Below are 21,237 nucleotides of genomic sequence, written 5' to 3'. Positions count from 1 at the left end.
TCTTTTTAAGATAGGTCTCATCAAGTAGGCTCAACAAGCTGGCCAGAGAGCCTAGAAATCCTGTCTTTGCTTCCCAATGCTGGGATCACAGACATGTACTACACAAAGCTTTTTAACTTATGTTCTAGGGATCAAACTACGGTCTGGTCTTCCAGAATTTTCCTGACTGAGCTCATTTCTTCAGTCCTGTTTTGTGTGATTTCTTTTTCTTTTCTTTCTTTCTTCTTCTTTTTGTTTTTTTAAGATAGGGTCTGTCTCACTTTGTAGGCCAGGCTGACTTTGAATTTGTGAACTCCTGCCTCAGTCTCTTGAGTGCTAGGATTACAGGTGGGCTGAAAGCTCCTCTCAAGCAATTAATAACTACAACTGGGAAGGGAGCTGGGAGGGAGTAACTCCTTTCTGCGTTAATGGGTCTTTTTCTCAGAGCCCTGGACATCTTGTCTACAAAAACAAGCAGAATTTCACCTTTAAAATTCATGCAATTTGTGTCTCTTGGTGCTGTTAGTGGCTGAGGAGGTATGTCCACCTTAACCCTGGTCCTGATGGAAATTTCCCATCTGTCTGAAGCACTGGCCCCGCACAGTACAGGATTAATCAAGCAAATCTCACCAGGCACCCATTAGAAGGATGGAGTAGCCAAAAGCCAGGCAAGGTCTCCTGGGCTGCATCCTCCCAGCTATCGACAGTGCCGACCTGCCTTCTGCTCTGTCCTCCCCTTATCTTCCCAGTCTCCAGAGATAAGCCACCTAAGAGATAATAAGCCCAAGAGCCACACACAGGACCTGGCTCTGACTGGCCCTGAGAGATGGAGCAGGTCTTCTTGCACACTTGAAAGCCATTTGACTCCTCTACTGCTCCAAATAGACCCTGATGACTGGTTCATCCCCAGTAGACACAGTCATGACATTAATCCACTATCTGCATTTGTATACTCCTCCACCCACAATTCTGCTCAACCCTGCTGCAGTAGCTACTTGGTACCTTCAGTCACCTGCAAAAGCCTAGGCTAGCACAGTGTTGATCATTACCATTGCCTTGGCTGTAGCAGTCCAACTCTACAGGGCCAATTGTACCCAGGAAAGATGGTAAAATAGATGCCAGAGTCCAGAGAAAGCTGCCAGTCATCAGACTGCTGAAGCTGTATATTATGGCAGAGGTCAGGGACATTACCTCCTTTGGACATTTGCAACTCTTGATTGCTCCTCAAAAGCCCCCACCCCTAGAACAACTGTTCCTTGTTGCCCCACAGATGGTATGTATCTAAAGTTTAAATTTCAGACTAGTCCAAGAAACTGATGCAGAAGCAGCTGCTCCAATAGATATACTAATGTGGAGTGAAAATTATGTCTGTTCTCCAAAGCCAGTGCACCAGGACAGACTTAAACATGTATTCAGACACAGACACTTTCCTGTGAAAGGTGCTGGAAATGAAACCCAAGGCCTCATGCATGCTAAACCCATGCTTTTCTACTGAGCCATACTCTCTGCCCCAAAACAGATGTCTTACTTGATTTTATGTGTATATATGTACACCATGTCCATATAAGTGTTTCCAGAGGCCAAAAAAAGAGTGTCAGATGCCCTAGAACTAGAGTTACAGGCACTTATGAGCCACCATGTGTATGTTGGGAACTGAACCTGAGTCTTCTGCAACAGCAGCCAGGGCTCTTAATCACTGAGACATCTCTACAGCTCAACACAGATGTCTTAATTGGCAAAAGATACATACAGAAAGACTGTGACATAGGTCAGCAATAATTAGTACTGCTCTGTTTACCCTAGAAGGGAATCAGGTGATATTAGGTGACAGCTCTGATAGCTCACTTGACAAGAGACACAAAGACTGCAACTCTTTTGATTTTCTTTTCCAAACCTCGATTATATTTGTTATTGTGAATACACTTGATATGTATATTTGGGCACATGAGTGCCACAGTGCACATGTGGAGGTCACAGGACACCACTTTGTGAAATCAGTTTTCTCTTTGAGTCTTTATATAGATTTTGGGGATTGAGCTTGGTTGTGAAACCTCTTGGTTTCCTCAGAGAGGGTGTCCCCTATGTTGTCCTTAAAGCACAGACCAAGCCGGCTGCAAATTTGCAGTGACTCTCCTGCCTCAGTCTCACAGGCTTTGACCCTTTTGTCTAGATGCAATCTACCTATCTTTAGGAATGTTGCTGCCCTTCAGATAGTGAGAGAAGGATCAGCAGCATTACACAAGTTCCTCTGACAATTACCCTGTAATTATAGCTCTAGATACATTTTATATCTTCATCTATGACTGATGGGCTCCATGGCCCATTCTTGGCTTTGCCCATTCTTGGTTTTGCCATAATATAATTGCTAAGAGTTGACTCTGAACATCTGCCAATACCAGGTGCAGCCCTGTGATGTGGGATTCCCCTCTGTATGCTGTGATTATCATTAGTGAATAAAGAAAGCTGGCTTGAGCCTATAGCAGGGCAGAGCAGAGGTAGGCGGGGAAACTAAACTGAATGCTGGGAGAAAGAAGGCAGAGTTAAGAGAAGCCATGTAGCCCTGCCGGAGACAGACACTGGAACTTTACCTGGTAAGCCACAGCCTTGTGTTGATACACAGATTAATGGAGATGGGTTAATTTAAGATATGAGTTAGCCAGAAATATGCTTAAGATATTGGCCAAACAGTATTGCAAATAATATGGTTTCTGTGTGATAATTTCAGGGCTGAGCAGCTGGGAACTAACCAGCAGGCTTCCTACAACAGCCCTGTTCCAAATGCACCTGACAGATGATGAAGTGCAAATGCTGCACCTCTCACACAAGTAACTGGGAATCTGGGAGGAAAAGACCTATCATTTGGAGCTCTGAGTCCCTTTTATAGCCACAACGTTCTTGCTGGCTTTTTCTCCCTCAACTGATGGAAAAGATGCTTTTGTTTTTGGGCGTTTCAAAAGAACCAACCACATGTGTCCAAGTGTAAGAGAAAATTTGCTTACTCAAGTGCAATTTGCCAACAAGGCAGTAAAAACCCAACTGTGCTCCAGACCCAGGGAGCTGACTTCCGCCTCAGCACCCGTGCCAGCCCACCCACTGTGGGAGGCACTAAGCCCCAAGTGGGGCTTCTGAGCCCAAAAATCAGTGACTAGCAGAAACCAGGAGTTTCAACGTGACTAAAAACACAAACAGGCAATAGAGGCATCTCCAGAGTCTCAGACTCCTTTGCCGCAAGCTCTAAATAACAAAACCCAAACGACTCTTTTGTGTTGAGCATGTGTGTGTGTATGAAGGGTACATGCATGTGTGTATATGTGTGTGCAGGTACACTTGCCTATTTGTACACATGTGCAGACTAAAGGCAGATAACTGGTTGTTTCATCTCTATTCTTGTCCACCTAAGTTTTGAAGTCAAGTTCTCTTCACTGAACACAGAGCTCACGGTGTCAGCAACACTGGCTGGCCAGCAGGTCCCTCGTCTCCACTCCACCAGTGCTGGGGTTACAGGCATGCACTGCTGTGCTCAGCTTTTTATGTGGGAGCTGAGGGATCTGAACTCAGGTCCTCATGCTTGCATCCATCATTTTACACTTGAGTCAGGCTTCAACGCTTAAAACCTCCAATTTTAATACAATCTTTCCAATTTACAATAAAAGTTTTGAATTTGCAGTCCATAGATATCCTTGAAAGTAGATGCTTGTATATTAACTTTCTATTGTGGCTGTAGTTGCCACAGCAAACCACCATATTTTAACCACTCCTTTAAATTACAAAGCCCAACTCATACTTGTGCTGACTGTCCCCTCAGTTCTAGCTGCTGCATGTGCCCAAATGGTTCTTGCCTGGATCTGTATCCTCCTTTTCTACCTGCTGGACTTTCCAGAGTCTTCAAAGGCTGGTGCATTCACACTTCCTGGACCAGGCCTCTTGATGCCTCTGCCAGGGTTAATCTTCCCTTCTCCCACTGAGTCATCTCTCCGCCTCTTCAGTGGTGTTTACTCTTATATACAATCATACTCTAGGTACTTGTGCAATATCTCTGCAGGAAACAGATGCCCAAGGCTGGAAATAATTGAGATTCATGAAATGTACCCCCTCAGCTCCCAGTACAGTACATTGCACATTTTAAACCTAAATACCTTTTAAAAATTTATTTTTATTTATATGTGTGCTTGTATGGAATGTATATTACGTGTGTGTAGCTGCCTATGGAGACAAGAAGAAGGCACTGGATCACTTGGAGCTGGAGTTACAGATGGCCTTGAGCCACCTGATGTGGGTGCTGGGAACTCAATTTCTGTCCTTTGGAGGAGTGGGAAGTACTCTTAACTGCTGAGTCATCTTTCCAACCCTGAACATTCTGAATTTAATTATTTTATTTCAGCTTCAACATGGGACTACCCACTCAAATAATCCAAATTTCCCAGAAATTTCTAAAGCAATGCATACATATGCAAGGCAAATCTCAGTTGAAGTAGTTAAATGAGAAACATTATAATTATGTAGATGGAATTACAAGATATAACAAAGATCCTCCAAACAGATCATTAGCTTCTAACTGTATGTGAAATTCAGTAATTAACAATGGTTTTAAAATTGAACACATCACACACAGATCAAAGGATGAAAACACTGTCAGATGATACCAAGCTGGGCTTCAGTGCGGGGGCCATTCTATTACTAAAGATAGTCTTACATGGTTTCCAAAATACTTAATATACAAGCCCCAAGGGAGCCCCCCAGGTAGGAATGAAGAGAGTGTCATCTTTAAGACTGGAGAAAGAATGGACCAGGCAGTCTTATTGGGATTATTTATGGTAAATCAAAGCAACAAGTAGGCTTAAATATTTAGCTCAGCAGAGTGGAGAGGGAAGCTGATTTCCTCTATATTCCTGCCCTGAGGAACCAGGAGACAGGCATGCTCCATGTGGCATAGCAGAGGGAGGTGGCAGTGCCACAAAGGGGTCTAACCTACCACCCTCTGATTGGCAGGAATGCTCCTATTCCTCCACTGCTTAGTGTCAGGGTTCTCATATTGGACCAAGGATGCAGGAAGCGGGGGCTGGGTTAGTGTTACTCTGTCACACAGGCCCAGAGGCTGATGTCACAGCCTCACTGGACAAGGAAACAGACACAGAGATCAAAAACAAAAGTGCAGCTGGAGCAACAGCTGAGTGTGCAGGGGCTGCCTGGCTAGAGGGTGGCATGCAGCTCAACCCCCAGTCCAAGAAAACAAGAAACAAAACAGAACAACAAAAATAAGTGGACAGCTCTGTCAATAGAGTCCCACATTAAGAAAAAAAAAAGTGCATGGAACGGAAAAGTATTTGACAAAACATTGCTGGAACCCTCCCCTAAAATCTGACAAAAGACATAAATGTCTAAACTCAGAAAGATGATCAAGGTCCAAACAGGATAAGCAGAGAGAAATCTATATTGATTTAAATCATAATTAAATTTCTGGAAACTAAAGACAAAGAAAAAAGGCCATAAAAATAGCTGGAGAAAAATAAAGCATCAAAGAGGAACATATGAAAAGGACTTCTCCAAAATCAACGGTAGGGGAGGAGGAACATGGAAGATTTCTAAGTACTAAAAGTGTCCCACTGGGGATGTAGCTCACTTGATAGAGGATCTCCCTGGGTTTCATCACTAGGAGGACATAAACTGGATATGGTAGCACATGCCTATAATCCCAGAGCTAGGGAGATGGAGGCAGGAGGATCATAATTTAAGGCTGTCCTTGTTAGAGCACAGACAAGGCTGGCCAGACCAAGCTGTATGAGATGCTGTCTCAGAGTAAATAAGTAAGTGTTAAATATGAATTCTAAAGGTGGTGATGGGATAGTCTTTAAGAATGAGGGGCAAAAGGGCTCAGTCAGTACAATATTTGCCTAGAATGTAAAAAACCCCGAGTTCGATCCTCAGTACTTCATAAACTGGGTATGGTAGTACAAGCCTATAACCCCAGGGCTGGGGAAGTTCAGGAAGGAGGGATCACAAGTCAGAATCTGGTCTAGGATACACATAGAGGCCCTTTTTCAAAAAACAAGTTATTCTTTGGCCTCCACCCACATCCGTGCCACAGCACGTATGTCTGGGTTCAGGCACATGCATCACACACATCACAGACACACAGATACATACACACACGGTGGCGGGGGGAGAGCAGATGAAAAGTACAAGCAATAGAGAGCAGACACTGTGGAATCATCAATAGAAAGCTGTGAGACAATGGCTGCTAAAGAAGGTACCAGTGCAAGGAAACTAGACAGTTCCCTCACTGTCTGTGGCTTGACATACTCATCCTAACTTCATGAAAAGGCCACATACATTCAGAGAAATATGCTTCAAATTGTGAATGTTTATGGAACACAAAACAGAACCTCAAAATATACGAAGCAAATGGACACAGCTACAGGCAAGACAGATGCACAATTATAGTTGGGGACCCAAATACCCGACTCTCAGGGACTGAAGAAACCTACTGGACAGCTCAGTAAGAATACTGTGCTCATCAATGTCAACTAACAACAGCTGATGTGCAGAATATTCCAGCAAATAGCAAGCTATGCATATTTAAGTGCCTATAGAATATTTACTAATAGGACCATAAAATATATGCTTAAGAGATTGTGATTTGGGCTGTAAGACACACTCAAGAAATAGAAAAGAATAGGAATCATATACAGTGTGTCCTCTAACCACAATGAACTCTACTAAGTACTCAATAACAAATTGACAATAGTCAGAAACTACATCAGACATACAAATAATTCATGAGTCGAAGATAGCTAAATAAAATAAATAAATGAACACAAGAGTAATTAAAAACAAAAGAGCATATTGAGATATATGGTGACAGTGGAGGCAGGACTTAAAATGTCTGGGGCAGTGGGATGGCTCAGTGGTAAAGGCGCTTGGCTCAGAAGCCTGACAAGTTGAAAAGCCAAGTTCAAGCCTCAGAACCCCTAAAAAGCCAGCAGATGCAGTGAGTGGTGTGCACCCAGAATCCCAGCTCTTCTAAGGGTGAGATGAAGCCAGAGAAAGTAGGATCTAAGAGTGAGGAGCTCATCGCAAGGCAGAAAGAAGACTGCTTCAACAAGTTGGAGAGCCCTAGCACTTGGGAGGTGGAGCTGGAGGATAGCAAGCTCTGGGTCAGCCTCATTTGCATCATTGGTTTGAGACCAGTCAACATGAGGCTATCTGAAAACAGCAAAAAGGAAAGGAGCCAAACATGGGTGGCTCACACCTTTAATCCCACCTCTGGGGAGGTACTCTCTTTCAACAAACCAGGAACAAGGGAGTGCAAATTAAATCCAAAGTAAACAGAAGGAAAGAAACAGTAAAGAGCAGAATTAACCCTGGGGTGGTGGCTCACACCTATCTCAGAACTCAGGAAGCTGAGGCATGAAGATTGCCATAGTTAGTTCAAAGCCAGTCTGGCTACCCCACTCCAATTCTTAAAAACAAGAAAATAAACAGAAATAAATAAAATTTAAAACTGGAATATCACAGAGGAGAAAAAAAAATCAATGGAATAAAAAAGTTGATCATTTTTGTTAGGGAAAAATTAGCAGTAAAACTAATATAACCCTCTAGGAAGAGTAGAAAAATAGAGAGCTCAGCAGCAGAGCACTTATCTAGCATGTGCAACACCATGGGCACCATCTCCTAAACCACTAAAGGAAAAAGTGTGGGTGTGAGTGTGGGGTTAAAATCAATCAATGCAGTCAAGTAGATGGTTCAGTTGGTAGGGTGTTTACATGAGGAAGTACTGAAACATGAGTTTGAGTCCCAGAACTGGCATGAAAAAGTTGAACGTGGTGGTGGTATACTTTAATCCCAACTGTGAGAAAGAGGAGACAGGTGAATCCCAGATAGCTAGCCTAGCTTAATCAGTGAGCTTTAGGCCAGTGAGAGACCTTGTCTCAAAAGCAAGGGATGACACTCAAGGTTGATCTCTGATCTCCACATGCACACAGGTACAGCCACACATACACAAAGGCACAAAAAAAATTAGTCAACGAATAGAAAACACTGACTGTCAGTGGCAGTAAAAAAAGAGAGGCCATCAGGATTCTCAGCACTCTCACTTGACATAGTATTGTAGCTACTGCAATAGGCAAAGAAAAAGAAATGAAAGGCATTCTCTTTTCTTTCAGAACTATGCCAATTGTTTTTATCTTTTAAATCTACCCTCTAGTCCCCCTCCATTCTCCCACTAGACCTCCAACTTCTCATTTTCTTAAATACTGCCATATGTACAAGGGCAGACTCAAGGGAAGAAAGAATTAAAACAGCCTCTACTTGCAAATAACATAACAGTTTGTGCAGAATACTGCAAGTGACAGAAAGCCCCTACAACCACTCAGCAATATCATGGCACAAGACCCAAATACAGAGGCCAAGTGCACTGTTATCATTAACAGTGAGTGGGCTGAAAGCGAAAGCACAGTATCTTTTATAATTGCCTTAAAGAAAACTCTGCTCTGGGGCATAAACTTCATAAAACATGTTTAGGATCACGAGAAGTGGAGCAGGCTGGTGAAAAAAAAATATCAGGCTTTAAACGAAGGTGCTGTGTTCATGGATTAGAAAGCTCAACACGGGCATGAGGTTCTTTCCAAGCTGATCTTCTGGCTTATATCATCAATTTCCCAACAATGTTTTTATAGACATAGGAGGTCATTTATAGAACTTACACTGGGGCTAGAGGGATGGCTCAGGGAATAAGAGTGTACTGCTCTTGTACAGGACCCAAGTTAGGCTTCCATAACCAACATCAGACAGCTCACAACCACAATAACTCTGGCGTGGGGGTGGGGGTGGGGGTGGGGGGTCCAACTCCCTCTTCTGGTTTCCAAGAGCACTGTACTCCTGAGTGTACCCATACTAAGACATAAGAATACACATGATTTTTTTTTTTTAAGTTATAAGGAAAAAAGGACAGGCCCTGGGCTAGCTAAAATCTGGGACAAGGGAAAAGATAATGTGGGAGAAATACTGAAACTCATATATAGTTACAGTAATCAACACTGTGTGACATTAGCATAAGGACATACAGACCATGGGAACAAATTACAAAACTCACACATATACAAATAGACCAACTGATTGTCATTTTTATAGAGACATAAAGCAGTTTAATAAGAAAATAACTAATAGTTCTGAACCTGGATATTCACAGGCAGAAAAAAAAAGGCTTCAACTTAAAAGTAAGAGAAAAAACTATAAAACTCTTAGAGAAAAATCTTTTGGATCTAGGCCAAGCAAAAAGTTCTTAAGACATGATAGCAAAAGCATAATCCATAAAAATAAAAATGGATAAACTGACTTTACTGAAATTAAAAATGTTTACTTTGCAAAAGACCCATTGTAGAGAATGGAAGGACAGACCATATATACAATCTTTGTGTGGAATAAAGGACTAGTATCCACCATATATAAAGAGCTCCTTAAATTCAACAATAAAAGCACAAAGAACCTAATTAGATGAGGGACCAAAAAAATGTGTGTTTTTTTTGTTTTTTTTTTTTACCAAAGAGGGTGAGAGGCAAATGATAAGACTTTCAGCATCATTAACAGTAGGGACATACAAATTAAAACTCTAAGAAAATACAGTATATACCTCTAAGAACAGCTGAAGAAAGTCGGTGACATCACCTAATGCCAGCAAGGATGCAGAGAAACTGATGTGTACAAAAGAACCTTTGGGAGACAGTCTGACAGTTTCTTATAAAGATGAACACATCACTGTTGAATATTATTCCAGACACATTAAAACATAGACACAGACACAAAATTGAGACTAGCGGCCCATGTCTGCCATCCCAGCACTTGGAAGGTAGTAGAAGCAGGAGTAGCAGCCAGCCTCAGTAACATGGTTAAATTTGAGGCTAGCCTAGGGTACCTGAGACCATGTCATACCTAACCAATCAGCCAACTAATCTAAAAGAATGTAGTATTCTATGTGTAGTGAGCGGCAGGTGGGAAGAACCCAGATACCCTCACGAGGTGATCAGAGAGGTGGTACATTACTCAGCAGGAAGGTGGGAATTATGGCCATGTGCAGTTGCTTACATGGGGAGCACCACAGAAATGTCCTGATAAAAGTCAATTCCAAAAGACCATATACTGCATGAATTCCATTTATAGAATATGCTGTGTGGGGTGTACAGTGGTTGCATGTGAGTGTGTGGGTGTGCACAGGAGCCAGAACAGGGCATCAGGTGTCATCCTTTATCATATTGCCTTCTGGCCTTGAAAAAGGGTCTCTTACTGAACTAGAAGCATGTTTCTGCCAGGCTGGCTGCCAAGCAAGCTCTGGAGAGTTCTATGATGACAATTAAGGTAGTCATCAATCTGATTACAGGGGAAGACAAGTTCAGGTACCCTCTCTGCTATTGCTTAGGGTTTTAGCTGGGGTCATTCTTGTCTCTGGTGCCCCATCCTTGTCTGTGGTTTACAGCCTTGCCCAGCTTTTTACATGGGTGTTGGGGGTTCAAACCCAGGAACCCTGTTTGCAGAACAAATGCTCTTACCCACTGAACCATCTCCTCAGCTCCAACGCAATAGTTTTGTAAGTAATATATAGTAATGTATAGTAATCCAACGCAATAGTTTTGAAGTGACAAAATGATAGAATTGGGAGAACTGATTGATCAAGGCCAGGATCAGTGAGGAGGCCAGGGACTGAGAAGGATTTAAAGTTGAAAAATGAATTCTAACTAGTTACCACAGATAAAACACATTTAATATAGAACGATGAGTAAGAAGGTTGGGTATAAAAAAACGCCTGCTGGGAAGGACTCAGAGAGACTAGGAGGGGCTGAAAAATAGTGACTAGAGTCTAAAAACAGCCAAAAGCCATTTTATACATATATGAAATTGTAAAGGACTAAACATTTTAAATTACTAATTTAACAAAGTACATTAAAAAAAAAAGACACTGCAGAATACCTGTTAACAAATTGCAATTCTGTTGATAAGGAGGCCAGTAAAAGCAAACACTAAGAGCTCAGGAAGCAGAGACTGACTTCTCTAAAATGTACTTAACAGACTCAAGTAGACTTGAGTTTACGTTTCTAAATATTTTTTCTGCCTCCCAGGTTGAAAGAAACTGAGCCCTCAAGCCTACCTGGTTCTGGGATACAGAAAAGCAGCAAAAATAAAACCAGACTCCCTGAGTGACTGTCAAGTGCGTTTTGCCCCTCTGTCGCTGAGGGAAATTTGAACAACTATACCCATCCCTTTAAGGTGACTGTCTAATGTTTACGGAGCACTTGGCCAGAACCCTGAAACTGCCCGAGGCTCTGAAAGGTGAAAAGGGTGTGATTTATCCTTCAAATGATTTTCTTCCCATCTTGAGCCCAAAGGAGCTACTTGTATTAAAACGAAACATTTAGTAACAAACATGTTGAGTGTGGGAGTGTTGGCCCGGAAGTCTGGCTCCCAGGATCCCAGCCCAACCACCCTACACCAAGGTTCCTCAAGGCCGAAGTGAAAGACGCGTCCCAGATGGGTTTCTGTGCCCCCTTGCTAAATTAAAAGCCCATTAGGTTCTATAAATCGGTCTCCAAATTGGCTTTAGGGTAGGACAAAGCTCTCCACCTGTTTGGGACTGCGTTCCTCAGACCTGTAATTTGCCCTCCCCGCCAAATAACTTGGGGCTTGGGAAGGATCAAGAAGATAAGAAAAAGGGAGATGAGAAACTTCGAGAGGAAACTAATCGCGATGCAGGGCAGATGCTCTCTGCCCTCCTCTAGACTTTTCTACAGCTTTCTTTTTTGAAATACGGTCTCACATAGCCCAGGCTAGCATCAGACTCGCCGTGTAGCTAAGCCTGGAACTTCACCTCCTGCCTCTGCCTCCACAGTGCTGGAATTACGGAGTAGGCCACCATGGCCAGTTTATTCAACCTGGGGCCCTTGTGCGTGCTAGGCAAGCACTCTACCAACTGAGCTACAGGCCCAGCTCTCCAGATCTTTCTTTCAGACCCTTTTGTACAGACTCGCAGTTCTAACACCGGCCCTAGACTCTGTCAACATGACTGTTTCTTTCGCACATGTGGCACAGAATATAAAAGGCACAAGGGACAGGACCCTGAGTTCAAAACCACATGAGGATTATTGCATCTGGTCCAAAGTCAAAAACAACCATGCAACAACGACGACAATGTGGACACTGAATCACAGTGAGCAGCCTTTCAGGAAGCTTTATGTTTTGCTTTGCAGGGCTGAAGCCCAGCAGCTTGAACAGGCTAGACAAGTGCTTTACCACCCAACAATTCCCCAGTCCTAGTTTTTTTTTTTTTCCTTTAGTTCCATAATACTCCTGTGCGTAAGCTTTTAAAGTAAATAAAGTCTTATTGTTTAGTGACACATACCAAAATATTTTCTAATACAGTTATACATCTGGAATTTGCTTAGAGACCAGGGAGTCAGAGGTGAAGGAGATCAGCACAGAATGGATCCTTGTTTTAAAGCTGAGCCGTGTCTCACAGCTCCTTCTAACATCTCCTCTAACTTGGTACGTATATGTTAAGTCTCCATATTAAAGAGTTTAAAGAACATTGTGTGGCTGGCACATGCCTGTAATCCTACCACTGGGGAGATGGGGGCAGAGGGATGTCTTAGGAGCTCAAGGTCATCCTGGGCCACACAGCAAGGCCAGCCTGGGCTTCACGAGACCCTGTCTCAAAAATCCAAAACAAACAAAACTTTAAAACTGAAGACTAGGGACTGGCAAGGTAGTTTTAGTTAGTCAAGTGCCACCTAGCCCTGGTTCAATCCCTAGCCCTCCGTGGACCAAGCGAGGTGACACAGCGCCCCACATCCCCAGTAATTCCAGTATTTGGGGAGTGGAAGCGGGGGCGGGGGGGTGGATCAAAAGTTCAAGGTCATCCTCAGTTACTTAGTAAGTTCAAGGCTAGACTGGGATGTATGAGACACTGTGTCCAAAAAATAACGATTAAAATGGTCGATTCTCATTTACAAATAAGAACAGGGGACGGATGTCCTCCAACCTACACTGTAAGCTTCGCTGGCTGGAGGGACGGGAAGAGTTGGCGACCCTTACTCCACGTGTCCAGCCCTAAGAGTCCTTCAGAACCCAAGGCCCCGCGCGTGGTCCAGTTTCCACTCCCACGGTCCCCAGGCAACCAAGATTCTGGAAACTATCAGGCCCCTGGGGGTCACCGGAGTAACCCCGGCTGGCGCGGCTAGAGGTCCCTTTCGAAGGGGAGGGGCGCCCGGCAGCAGGGTCGCCGGTCCCGGGGAGGACAAAGGGGGCGGGGTCCCGAGCCCACTCGGGGCCAGGTGTGTGTGGGCGGTGCCGCGCGTCACCTTGAGGATGTTGTCGAAGATGGTGTCGCGGAACTCCAGCAGAGCCTTCTGGTCGAACTCCCGGCCGTGGATGATGCGCATCTGCTTGAGGAACGTGGACTTGCCGCTCTCGCCGGCGCCCAGCAGCAGGATCTTGACCAGCCGCCTGACCGCGCGCCGCTCGCGGGCCAGCAGCGCGTCGATGTCGCGGCTGCGCCGTCGGGCCTCGCGCTCCGCGTCGCGCGCCGCGCCGGCCCTGCGCTCGCGGGCTCCGGCCTCGGCCGGCAGCAGGCAGCGGCTGAGGGTCCGCACCACCCCGGACATGGCCGCCCTCAGGCCGCGGCCGCGCCCCGCCGAGGCCCGCGCGCCATGGACGCCCCTCAGCCGGCGCGGCCCTGCCGGGCCAGGCGCCGCCCCGCCCGCCGCTCCCTCAGGCCGCGTCCGCCGCCGCCGCCCCGAGGCCCTCACAAGCCCGGCCGGCAGAGGGGCGGAGGGAAAGGCGCGGAGGGTGGGGCGGCGCCGCTCAGGAGCCCATTTATTGGTTGAGAAGCCGTCTAGTCGATGGAGCCCGACTTTTTATTGGACAAGTGTACTTCGGAGGAGGCGGGAGCTCCTGCGGCCTTTGGGGCGGAGCCGGCGCCGAAAGAGGCGGGATCTTTGCGGCGAGGGACGTCTCATTGGACGGCCGGGCGAGCTTCTTTCTTTCAGAATGAAAGGGAGGCGGGGCCATCGAGGAGGAGGAGCTGCAGTTCTCCGAGGCCAATTATAAGTTCTCTGAGTGTCTGTCCATCACAGTGACCCTGCGTGGGATTGGAAATTGGGCGAAACGAGGCGTGGCCACAAGTGCCAGGTGTACAGAGTGACTTTCTGCCCAATTTCCCAGGTTGCGTCCGGCTATGGGTCCTAGATCTTCCCGGAGCCACATAAGACGGGGCCGTAAAGCTGGAAAATACCGATGAGGTCCGCTTGCTTTTAAGTTTAGGGAGAAAGCTCAGCCGTTTTCCTTCCAAAAACACTGGAGCACGGGGGGCCATAATTTTCAAACAAATGCTCCTTTGAGTGTTGCATGGAAACAAAATAAGGGAAAAACAAACAAAAAAAGAGAGTTGCTTGGGCCTTCCTGGGTACTTTAATCTTAAAGTGTGATTAAGGGGAGATGGCTCAGTGGGAAAGGGCGTTTGTGGGAAAGCGTGAGAACATGAATTTCCCAGTTGTATCTGTATCCCCAGCATTGGAGAAGCCAAGTTAGACTAATTCCGGGAACTTGCTAGGCAGCTAGCCTAGCCCGAAGAGTAAGGTTAAGGTTCAATAAGAGAATCTGTCTCAAAAATGAAGGTAGAAAGGCAATAGAGCAAGGCACAGGATGACTCATGGTCTCTGCATGTGTGGGCACTGCTACACACAAACACGCGCACGTGATTGTTAAAATCACTCAAAGGCATTCTGATATGGCATGGTGATAGAAAGCATGGGTTCTGAAGGGTATTGGCGGTGCATATAGGTCATCACAGAACTTGAGAGGCAGAGGCAAGAGGATTGATCCAAGTTTGAGGCTAGTCAGGGCTACATAGTAATTTTCAGGCCATCCTGGCTACAGGGTGCGAGTTTGTCTCAGGGAGAGGCTGGGAGGGAAGGGCAGGCATGCGGGTCAGAGCCCACTTTCCATTACAAACAGAACATAACCTTTGGCGTTGGCCCTCATCTTCCACTTTGTTTGAGGCAGGGTCTCTTATTGTTGGCCACTGCTAGGCTAGCCAGTTCACAAACTTCTGCAGACTCCTCTGTCTCCGCTTCCCATCTTGTCATGCTCGCTAATGCACCTTGCTGTGTGTGGTTTCTGGGGATCTTAACACAGGTCCTCACTCTTTTGAAGCATAGACCTTACCCAATGAGCCATCTCCCCAGGCCAAGTTTTATTTTTTGAAGCAGGGTCTCGTGGATAGCTGGCTGGCCTTACACTGTCTATATAGCTGAGGATGACTTTGAACTGCTGATCCTCTTGCCTTTGCCACCTAAATGCTAGGATCACAGGTGTGTGCTCTCACACCTAAGGGTATGTTTCTAGGAGAGAAAATAGGGAAATCTGAACCCAGGATCTAGAAAAGTTTGTTCCTTATTCAGTTAAAAAAAATGAATTAATTCACCATTTTTCAGCAAATGCTCCAGACATTTACAAATAACTTTATAACTTTGTAAATAGCCTGATGCCAGTGTTTATAGAATCATTAACTATTTTAAAGGATCACTTAGCTTTTTTTTTAGTGACACATTTTGTGGTGTTTTATGGGAGAAATTATATACTGTTGATAGTATCTAATTTGGTACTTTGACAAGGGCTCTGGCCATATCCTCCACATTTGCTAAAAGGCTCAAGTGCTTGAAATAAACACGTGTATCCATGCACTCCATAATAGTCTCTTAATTACCCCTGGCATTTATATAGCATGCTATAATTTCTCAAGTGCCTCTGCATACGTTCTCTCATGTCATCCGTTCTCTCCACAGTGCGGGGAGAGAAGCAAACATTGGACAACTGTAATCAAAGAATCCAAGGGCTGGAGTCTGCAGAGCAAGCGTGAAGCCCTGAGTTCGGATCTCCAGAACCTATGTGAAATATCAGCAGCCATAGTGTGTGGCTCTAACACCCCCCCCCCCCAGTACTGAGTGTGGGGAGGCAGAGACAGGTGGATCCCTGGAGCTTATCGGCCAGCCAGCCTAGCTGAATCAATGAGTTTCAGGTCCTTGAGTATCTTAATTTGCTTTTCTCTAGCCGTGGTAAACACCATAACCAAAAGCAATTTGGAGAGGAAAGGGTTTATTTTCGTTTACAGGTTGTATAGTCTACCGTCACTGGAAGCCAAGGCAGGAAGCAGAGGCAAGAGCTTGAAACAGAGACTGTGGAATAGCACTCCTTACTGGCTTGCTTCCCCGACTCATGCTCAACCAACCTTCTTCTTTTTTTTTATTGAAAAAATAAATTTCCGCCTCCTCCCAGCCTCCCATTTCCCTCCCTCTCCTCCCACTCCTCTCCCCCTCCCCCCATTCCTCTCCCCCTCCCTCTCCAGTCTGAAGAGCAGTCAGGGTACCCTGCCCTGTGGAAAGTCCAAAGTCTTCCCCCCTTCATCCTGGTCTAGGAAGGTGAACATCCAAACTGACTAGGCTCCCACAAAGCCAGAATATGAAGTAGGATCAAAACCCAGTGCCATTGTCCTTGGCTTTTCAGCAGCCCTCATTGTCCGCCATATTCAGAGAGTCCGGTTTTATCTCATGCTTTTTCAGTCACAGTCCAGCTGGGCTTGGTGAGCTCCCAATCGATCAGCCCCACTGTCTCCTTGGGTGGGTACACCCCTTGTGGTCCTGACTTCTTTGCTCATGTTCTTCCTCCTTCTGCTCCTCATTGGGACATTGGGAGCTCAGTCCAGTGCTCCAGTGTGGGTCTCTGTCTCTATCTCCATCCATCGCCAGATGAAGGTTCTATGGTGATATGCAAGATATTCATCAGTATGGCTATAGGATAGGGTCATTTCAGGTTCCCTATCCTCAGCTGCCCCAGGAACTAACTGGGGATATCGCCCTGGGCACCTGGAAGCCCCTCTAGGTCCATGTCTCTTGCCAACCCTAAGATGGCTCCCTTAATTAAGATATGTGCTTCCCTGCTCCCCTATCCAACCTTCCTTTATCCCAATCATCCCATTTCCCCAAGTTCCCCCCATCCTCCCCTTCTCACTTTTCTCTCCCCATCTCCCCTTACCCCCTCCCACCCCACACCCAAGATCCCAATTTTTTGCCCAGCAATCTTGTCTACTTCCCATAACCAGGAGGATAGCTATATGTTTTTCTTTGGGTTCACCTTCTTATTTAGCTTCTTTAAGATATCAAATTATAGACTCACTGACCTTTATTTATGGCTAGAAACCAATTATGAGTGAGTACATCCCGTGTTCATCTTTTTGGGTCTGGGTTACCTCACTCAGGATAGTGTTTCAACCAGCCTTCTTATACAATCCAGGACCACCTGCCCAGGCACGGCATTGCCCACGGTAGGATGCCTGGGTCATCCCACATCAATTAGTAATCGGAATACGCCCATAGGCCAATCTAATTCCTTCTTCCCAATATGTCAAATGACAACTGAAGCTAACTACAATAGACGCTGCTTCAAAGAGGAAGAAAGAAAGGAAGGAAGGAAGGAAGGAAGGAAGAGATGTTATTGAAGAAAGGTATTTAAAGCTGACCTCAGACCTCTGCATACCCACATACACATATGCGTGCATGCGCACTACAAATACATATTCACACATACAAACTCTCAAACACACCATACCATCCTACACACACACAGAGAACGTTGAGTTCCAAGCACTAACAGGGATGATTAGGTATAAGTATGGTTAGTAAATTGCAGAACCCGGACAGGAAGCCTGACCTAGTACATGCTTCACATATACTGTGGGTTCTGGGCATGCATGTGAGTTTGGAAGCTTTACTTTACCATTTAGGGCTGTGTGACTTGGGATGAGTCATTTAATGTCTCTCTAACTCACTTTTCTTATCTGTAAATCGGAAAAACAGAGCCTGGGGCTGGAGAGATGGCTTAGTGCTGAAGAACACTGGCTGCTCTTCTAGAGGACTCAGGTTTTATTCTCAGCATCCACATGATGACTCACAACTACCTGCAACTCCAGCCCTAGGGGATTTGATATCCTATTCTGGCCTCAGCAGGCACCAAGCATGCATATGGTTCACAAACATACAAGTAGGGAAAACACCTGTACACAAAAATAAAATAAAAATTTTAAAAAGAATATGTATTGTTGCTATGGCAGAGGGCCTGAATTCAGTTTCCCAGCACTCACATTGGGTATCTCACAACTGCCTATAACTCCAGATCCAGAGGACTCAACACCGTCTTCTGACTTCTATGGGCATACACACACACACACACACACACACACACACACACACACTTACACACAATACATACATAGACACAAGCACTAAAAAAATAAAAAATAATCTAAAAATGGACCTTGATAAATATCAAACAAGTTTGCAATGGGAAAGGCTTAGCCAGGCGCTGGGTAAAAATCAGACAGGAAGTAGAGGTGAGGCAATAAGAACAGTAGTATTCTAGGAAGAAGGAAGCTCTTTCCCAAGTCCTGCCCAGACCACAGAAGAAGCAAGATGTGAGCTACCCTGCTGAAAAAGGTACTGAGCCATGTGGCTAACATAGATAAGAATAATGTGTTAATATAAGTTAAAAGAGTTAATAAGAAGCCTGAGCTAATGGGTCAATCAGTTTATCATTAATATAAACTCTCTGTGTAATTTCTTTGGGACTTGCTGGCTGTGGGAACTGGGCAGGACGGAAACCCCAACAAGCCCAGCCCTCATGTTACACATCATTCATCTATCTAATCATCTATCTAATCATCCATCCATCATTCATTATCTAATATCCATCTATCTACTCACTTACTTTCCCATCCTTCCAATTGTCCCTCCATATACCTACTATCTATCTACTCATCTGCCATCTACATACCTACCCATTCACCCATCCGCCAATATATTTGCTTATTCATCCACCCACCCACCTGGCTGTCCTTCTGTTGTGTAATATTTTGTTTGGATTCTGACAAATAAAGCTTGCTTGGAGGTCAGAGAGCAGAGCTAGCCATTAGGTAAACATAGAGGTCTGTACAGAGAGGAGACAGGAAGTGACAACATGGGATGGAGACAGGAAGTGATAAGGCTGGGTGGAGACAGGATCTCAGTCCTTTTAGGACTGGAAGAACAGAAGAGGAAGGAGGCCACTGGTGGCTGCTCCTCTGATCTTTCAGGTTTTACCCCAATATCAGACTTGTTTTTTATTGATATGATTAATTAGATTTATGCTCGCTCCATCCATCCATCCATCCATCCACCGATTCATCCATCCATCCATCGATTCATCCATCCATCCATCGATTCATCCATCCACTTACTCCACTTCCTACCTGTCCACCCATCCACCCATCTACTAACTACTCACTCACTAACCCATCCACTCAGCCAGCCTCCTGACCCCTTCCTATATGCCTTGAAACGAACAAACAGAAAACAACCAAGCCCATGGGGCTTAGTAAGCATGCATCAAATCCTCTGAATTCATGAACCCAAACAAATCTTTCCTTTATTAAGTTGTTCTCTTGGATCTTTTGATCACAGAGATGCAAAAATAACTAATACATAGCCTGGTGATTGGTCCAGTTAAATATCTCTGGGATCTGGAATAAATTCCTGCCTTAGTTGGAGTTCTCTCAGGGAATGTATGAGAAGGGGTGTGGGTATACACGCACAGAGGGATTTTTATGGAATTGGTTTATACAGTTGTGGAGGCTGTGAAGTCCAACATCTGCAGTGTGGGCCAGCAGGGTGGAGATCCGGAAGGGCAAGATGTAGGTCAAGTCCAAAAGCATCTGTTGGAGAAACTGTCCTTTCTCAGGGAAGTCAGTCTGCTCTGCTCAAGCTTTCAGCTGCCCAGATGTGGTCCACCTATAGTACGAGGCATTGTGCCTTACTCTAAGTCCATCTATTTAAATTCATGTCTCATCCAGATCCACCCTCATAGAAGTATCAGGGCAATGTTAGATGGCTTGATGCACGATGATGTTAGCTGGGCACTATGACCCAGCTAAACCAGCACATAAAATAGAACTGTTATTAGAACACTTGTTGAGTTGGGGCGATGGCTCAGTTAGCAAAGTTGTTTACCTCACAAGCCTGAATTACTGAGTATCAATCTCCAGAACCCATGTGAAAAACTGGGCATGGTAGCATGGGCCTGGAATTCTTGCACTGGCAAAATGGAAGAAGCAGACAGGCCGATGGATCCCTACTGCTCACTGGTGTGCTAGCTTGCCTCTATGGTCAAGTTCTAGGCCAGTCAGAGCCGCTGATTCAAATTAAATGTGGGGGAATGACATCTGAATTTGTTCTCTGAACTTTACACACATGCTATGCATGCATACACCCCCACATTAATACACATGCATGTATTCGGGCTTGTATATACACGGAGACAGAGAGAGACACAACACAAGATTTCTTAGATTTCTTCAGTGTTCCTGAAGGACGCCAAAGACTCTGACTACAGCCTATTCTCACAGGTTCTTCTATGGACGGTCTACTCACTGCTGCCAAACATGAGACAGTAACTCAGAACAGCCCATGATGTCTGAGCCTTGCTCAGAGCCCATCATGAAGTTACACCGTTATCCAAATCTGCTGAATTGCTTCTCAAGACTGCCCCCAGTTTCCATTAATGTTCTCTTTATGGAACTGGGTGGCAAGTAACTTTAATCTAGATTCAAATGGAGAAGCATGGCTGAAGGTGGAAGTCAGCAGATCATGTGCTTAGTGTATAGGAAGTCCCAGCACCCGAGCAATGGGGCAGAGAAAGACAGGGAAGTGCTTCTGAGTGTGATGCCCAGGTCACATGACCAACTCTTCCTTAGAAATGTGCTGACTTTAGAACAAGTGACTGTCCCTCCAACTGTGCTGGCCGCACTCCAGAGAGTCCCCATGTCCAGTTCTAGAAATACAGACATATTCTAGAGAGAGGGCAATACTATCAAGGCCCCAAGGTACTAAGCTTGCTACCCATCCGTCTACCCATCCACCTATCTGTCTACCAGTTCAACTGCCCATCCATCCATCCATCCATCCATCCATCCATCCATCCATCCATTTATCCATCAATTCACCCAATACCTATCTATCCATCCATCCATCCATCCATCTGATATCCATCCATTCATCCATCTACCCACCCTTCCATCCATCCACTCATTCACTCATTCACTCACTCACTCACTCACTCACTCACTCACCCATCTACCTGGATGGAAGATCATGGTAGTTGGGCCCAGTTTGGTGACATGGTAGTACCTGG

At 45.2% G+C, this 21,237-nt stretch overlaps 1 protein-coding gene across 1 annotated transcript in view; it reads right to left on the bottom strand.

The window, feature by feature from the left end:
* The window catches only part of LOC121445951 (guanine nucleotide-binding protein subunit alpha-12), an 86,736-nt gene extending 72,983 nt beyond the window's left edge, over positions 1 to 13,753 (bottom strand). The window contains exon 1 of the mRNA XM_041648127.1: positions 13,323 to 13,753. Coding sequence (XP_041504061.1) covers positions 13,323 to 13,625 — 303 coding nt within the window. The 5' untranslated portion in view covers positions 13,626 to 13,753. The remainder of the gene's footprint in view (positions 1 to 13,322) is intronic.
* Between the last annotated feature and the right edge of the window lie 7,484 nt (positions 13,754 to 21,237).

The sequence above is a fragment of the Microtus oregoni genome, unplaced genomic scaffold (genome assembly GCF_018167655.1).
Source record: "Microtus oregoni isolate MIOR12 unplaced genomic scaffold, Mior012 000003F_ref0000135, whole genome shotgun sequence".
Taxonomy (NCBI): domain Eukaryota; kingdom Metazoa; phylum Chordata; class Mammalia; order Rodentia; family Cricetidae; genus Microtus; species Microtus oregoni.
This window is presented reverse-complemented; position numbering and strand designations above follow the sequence as displayed.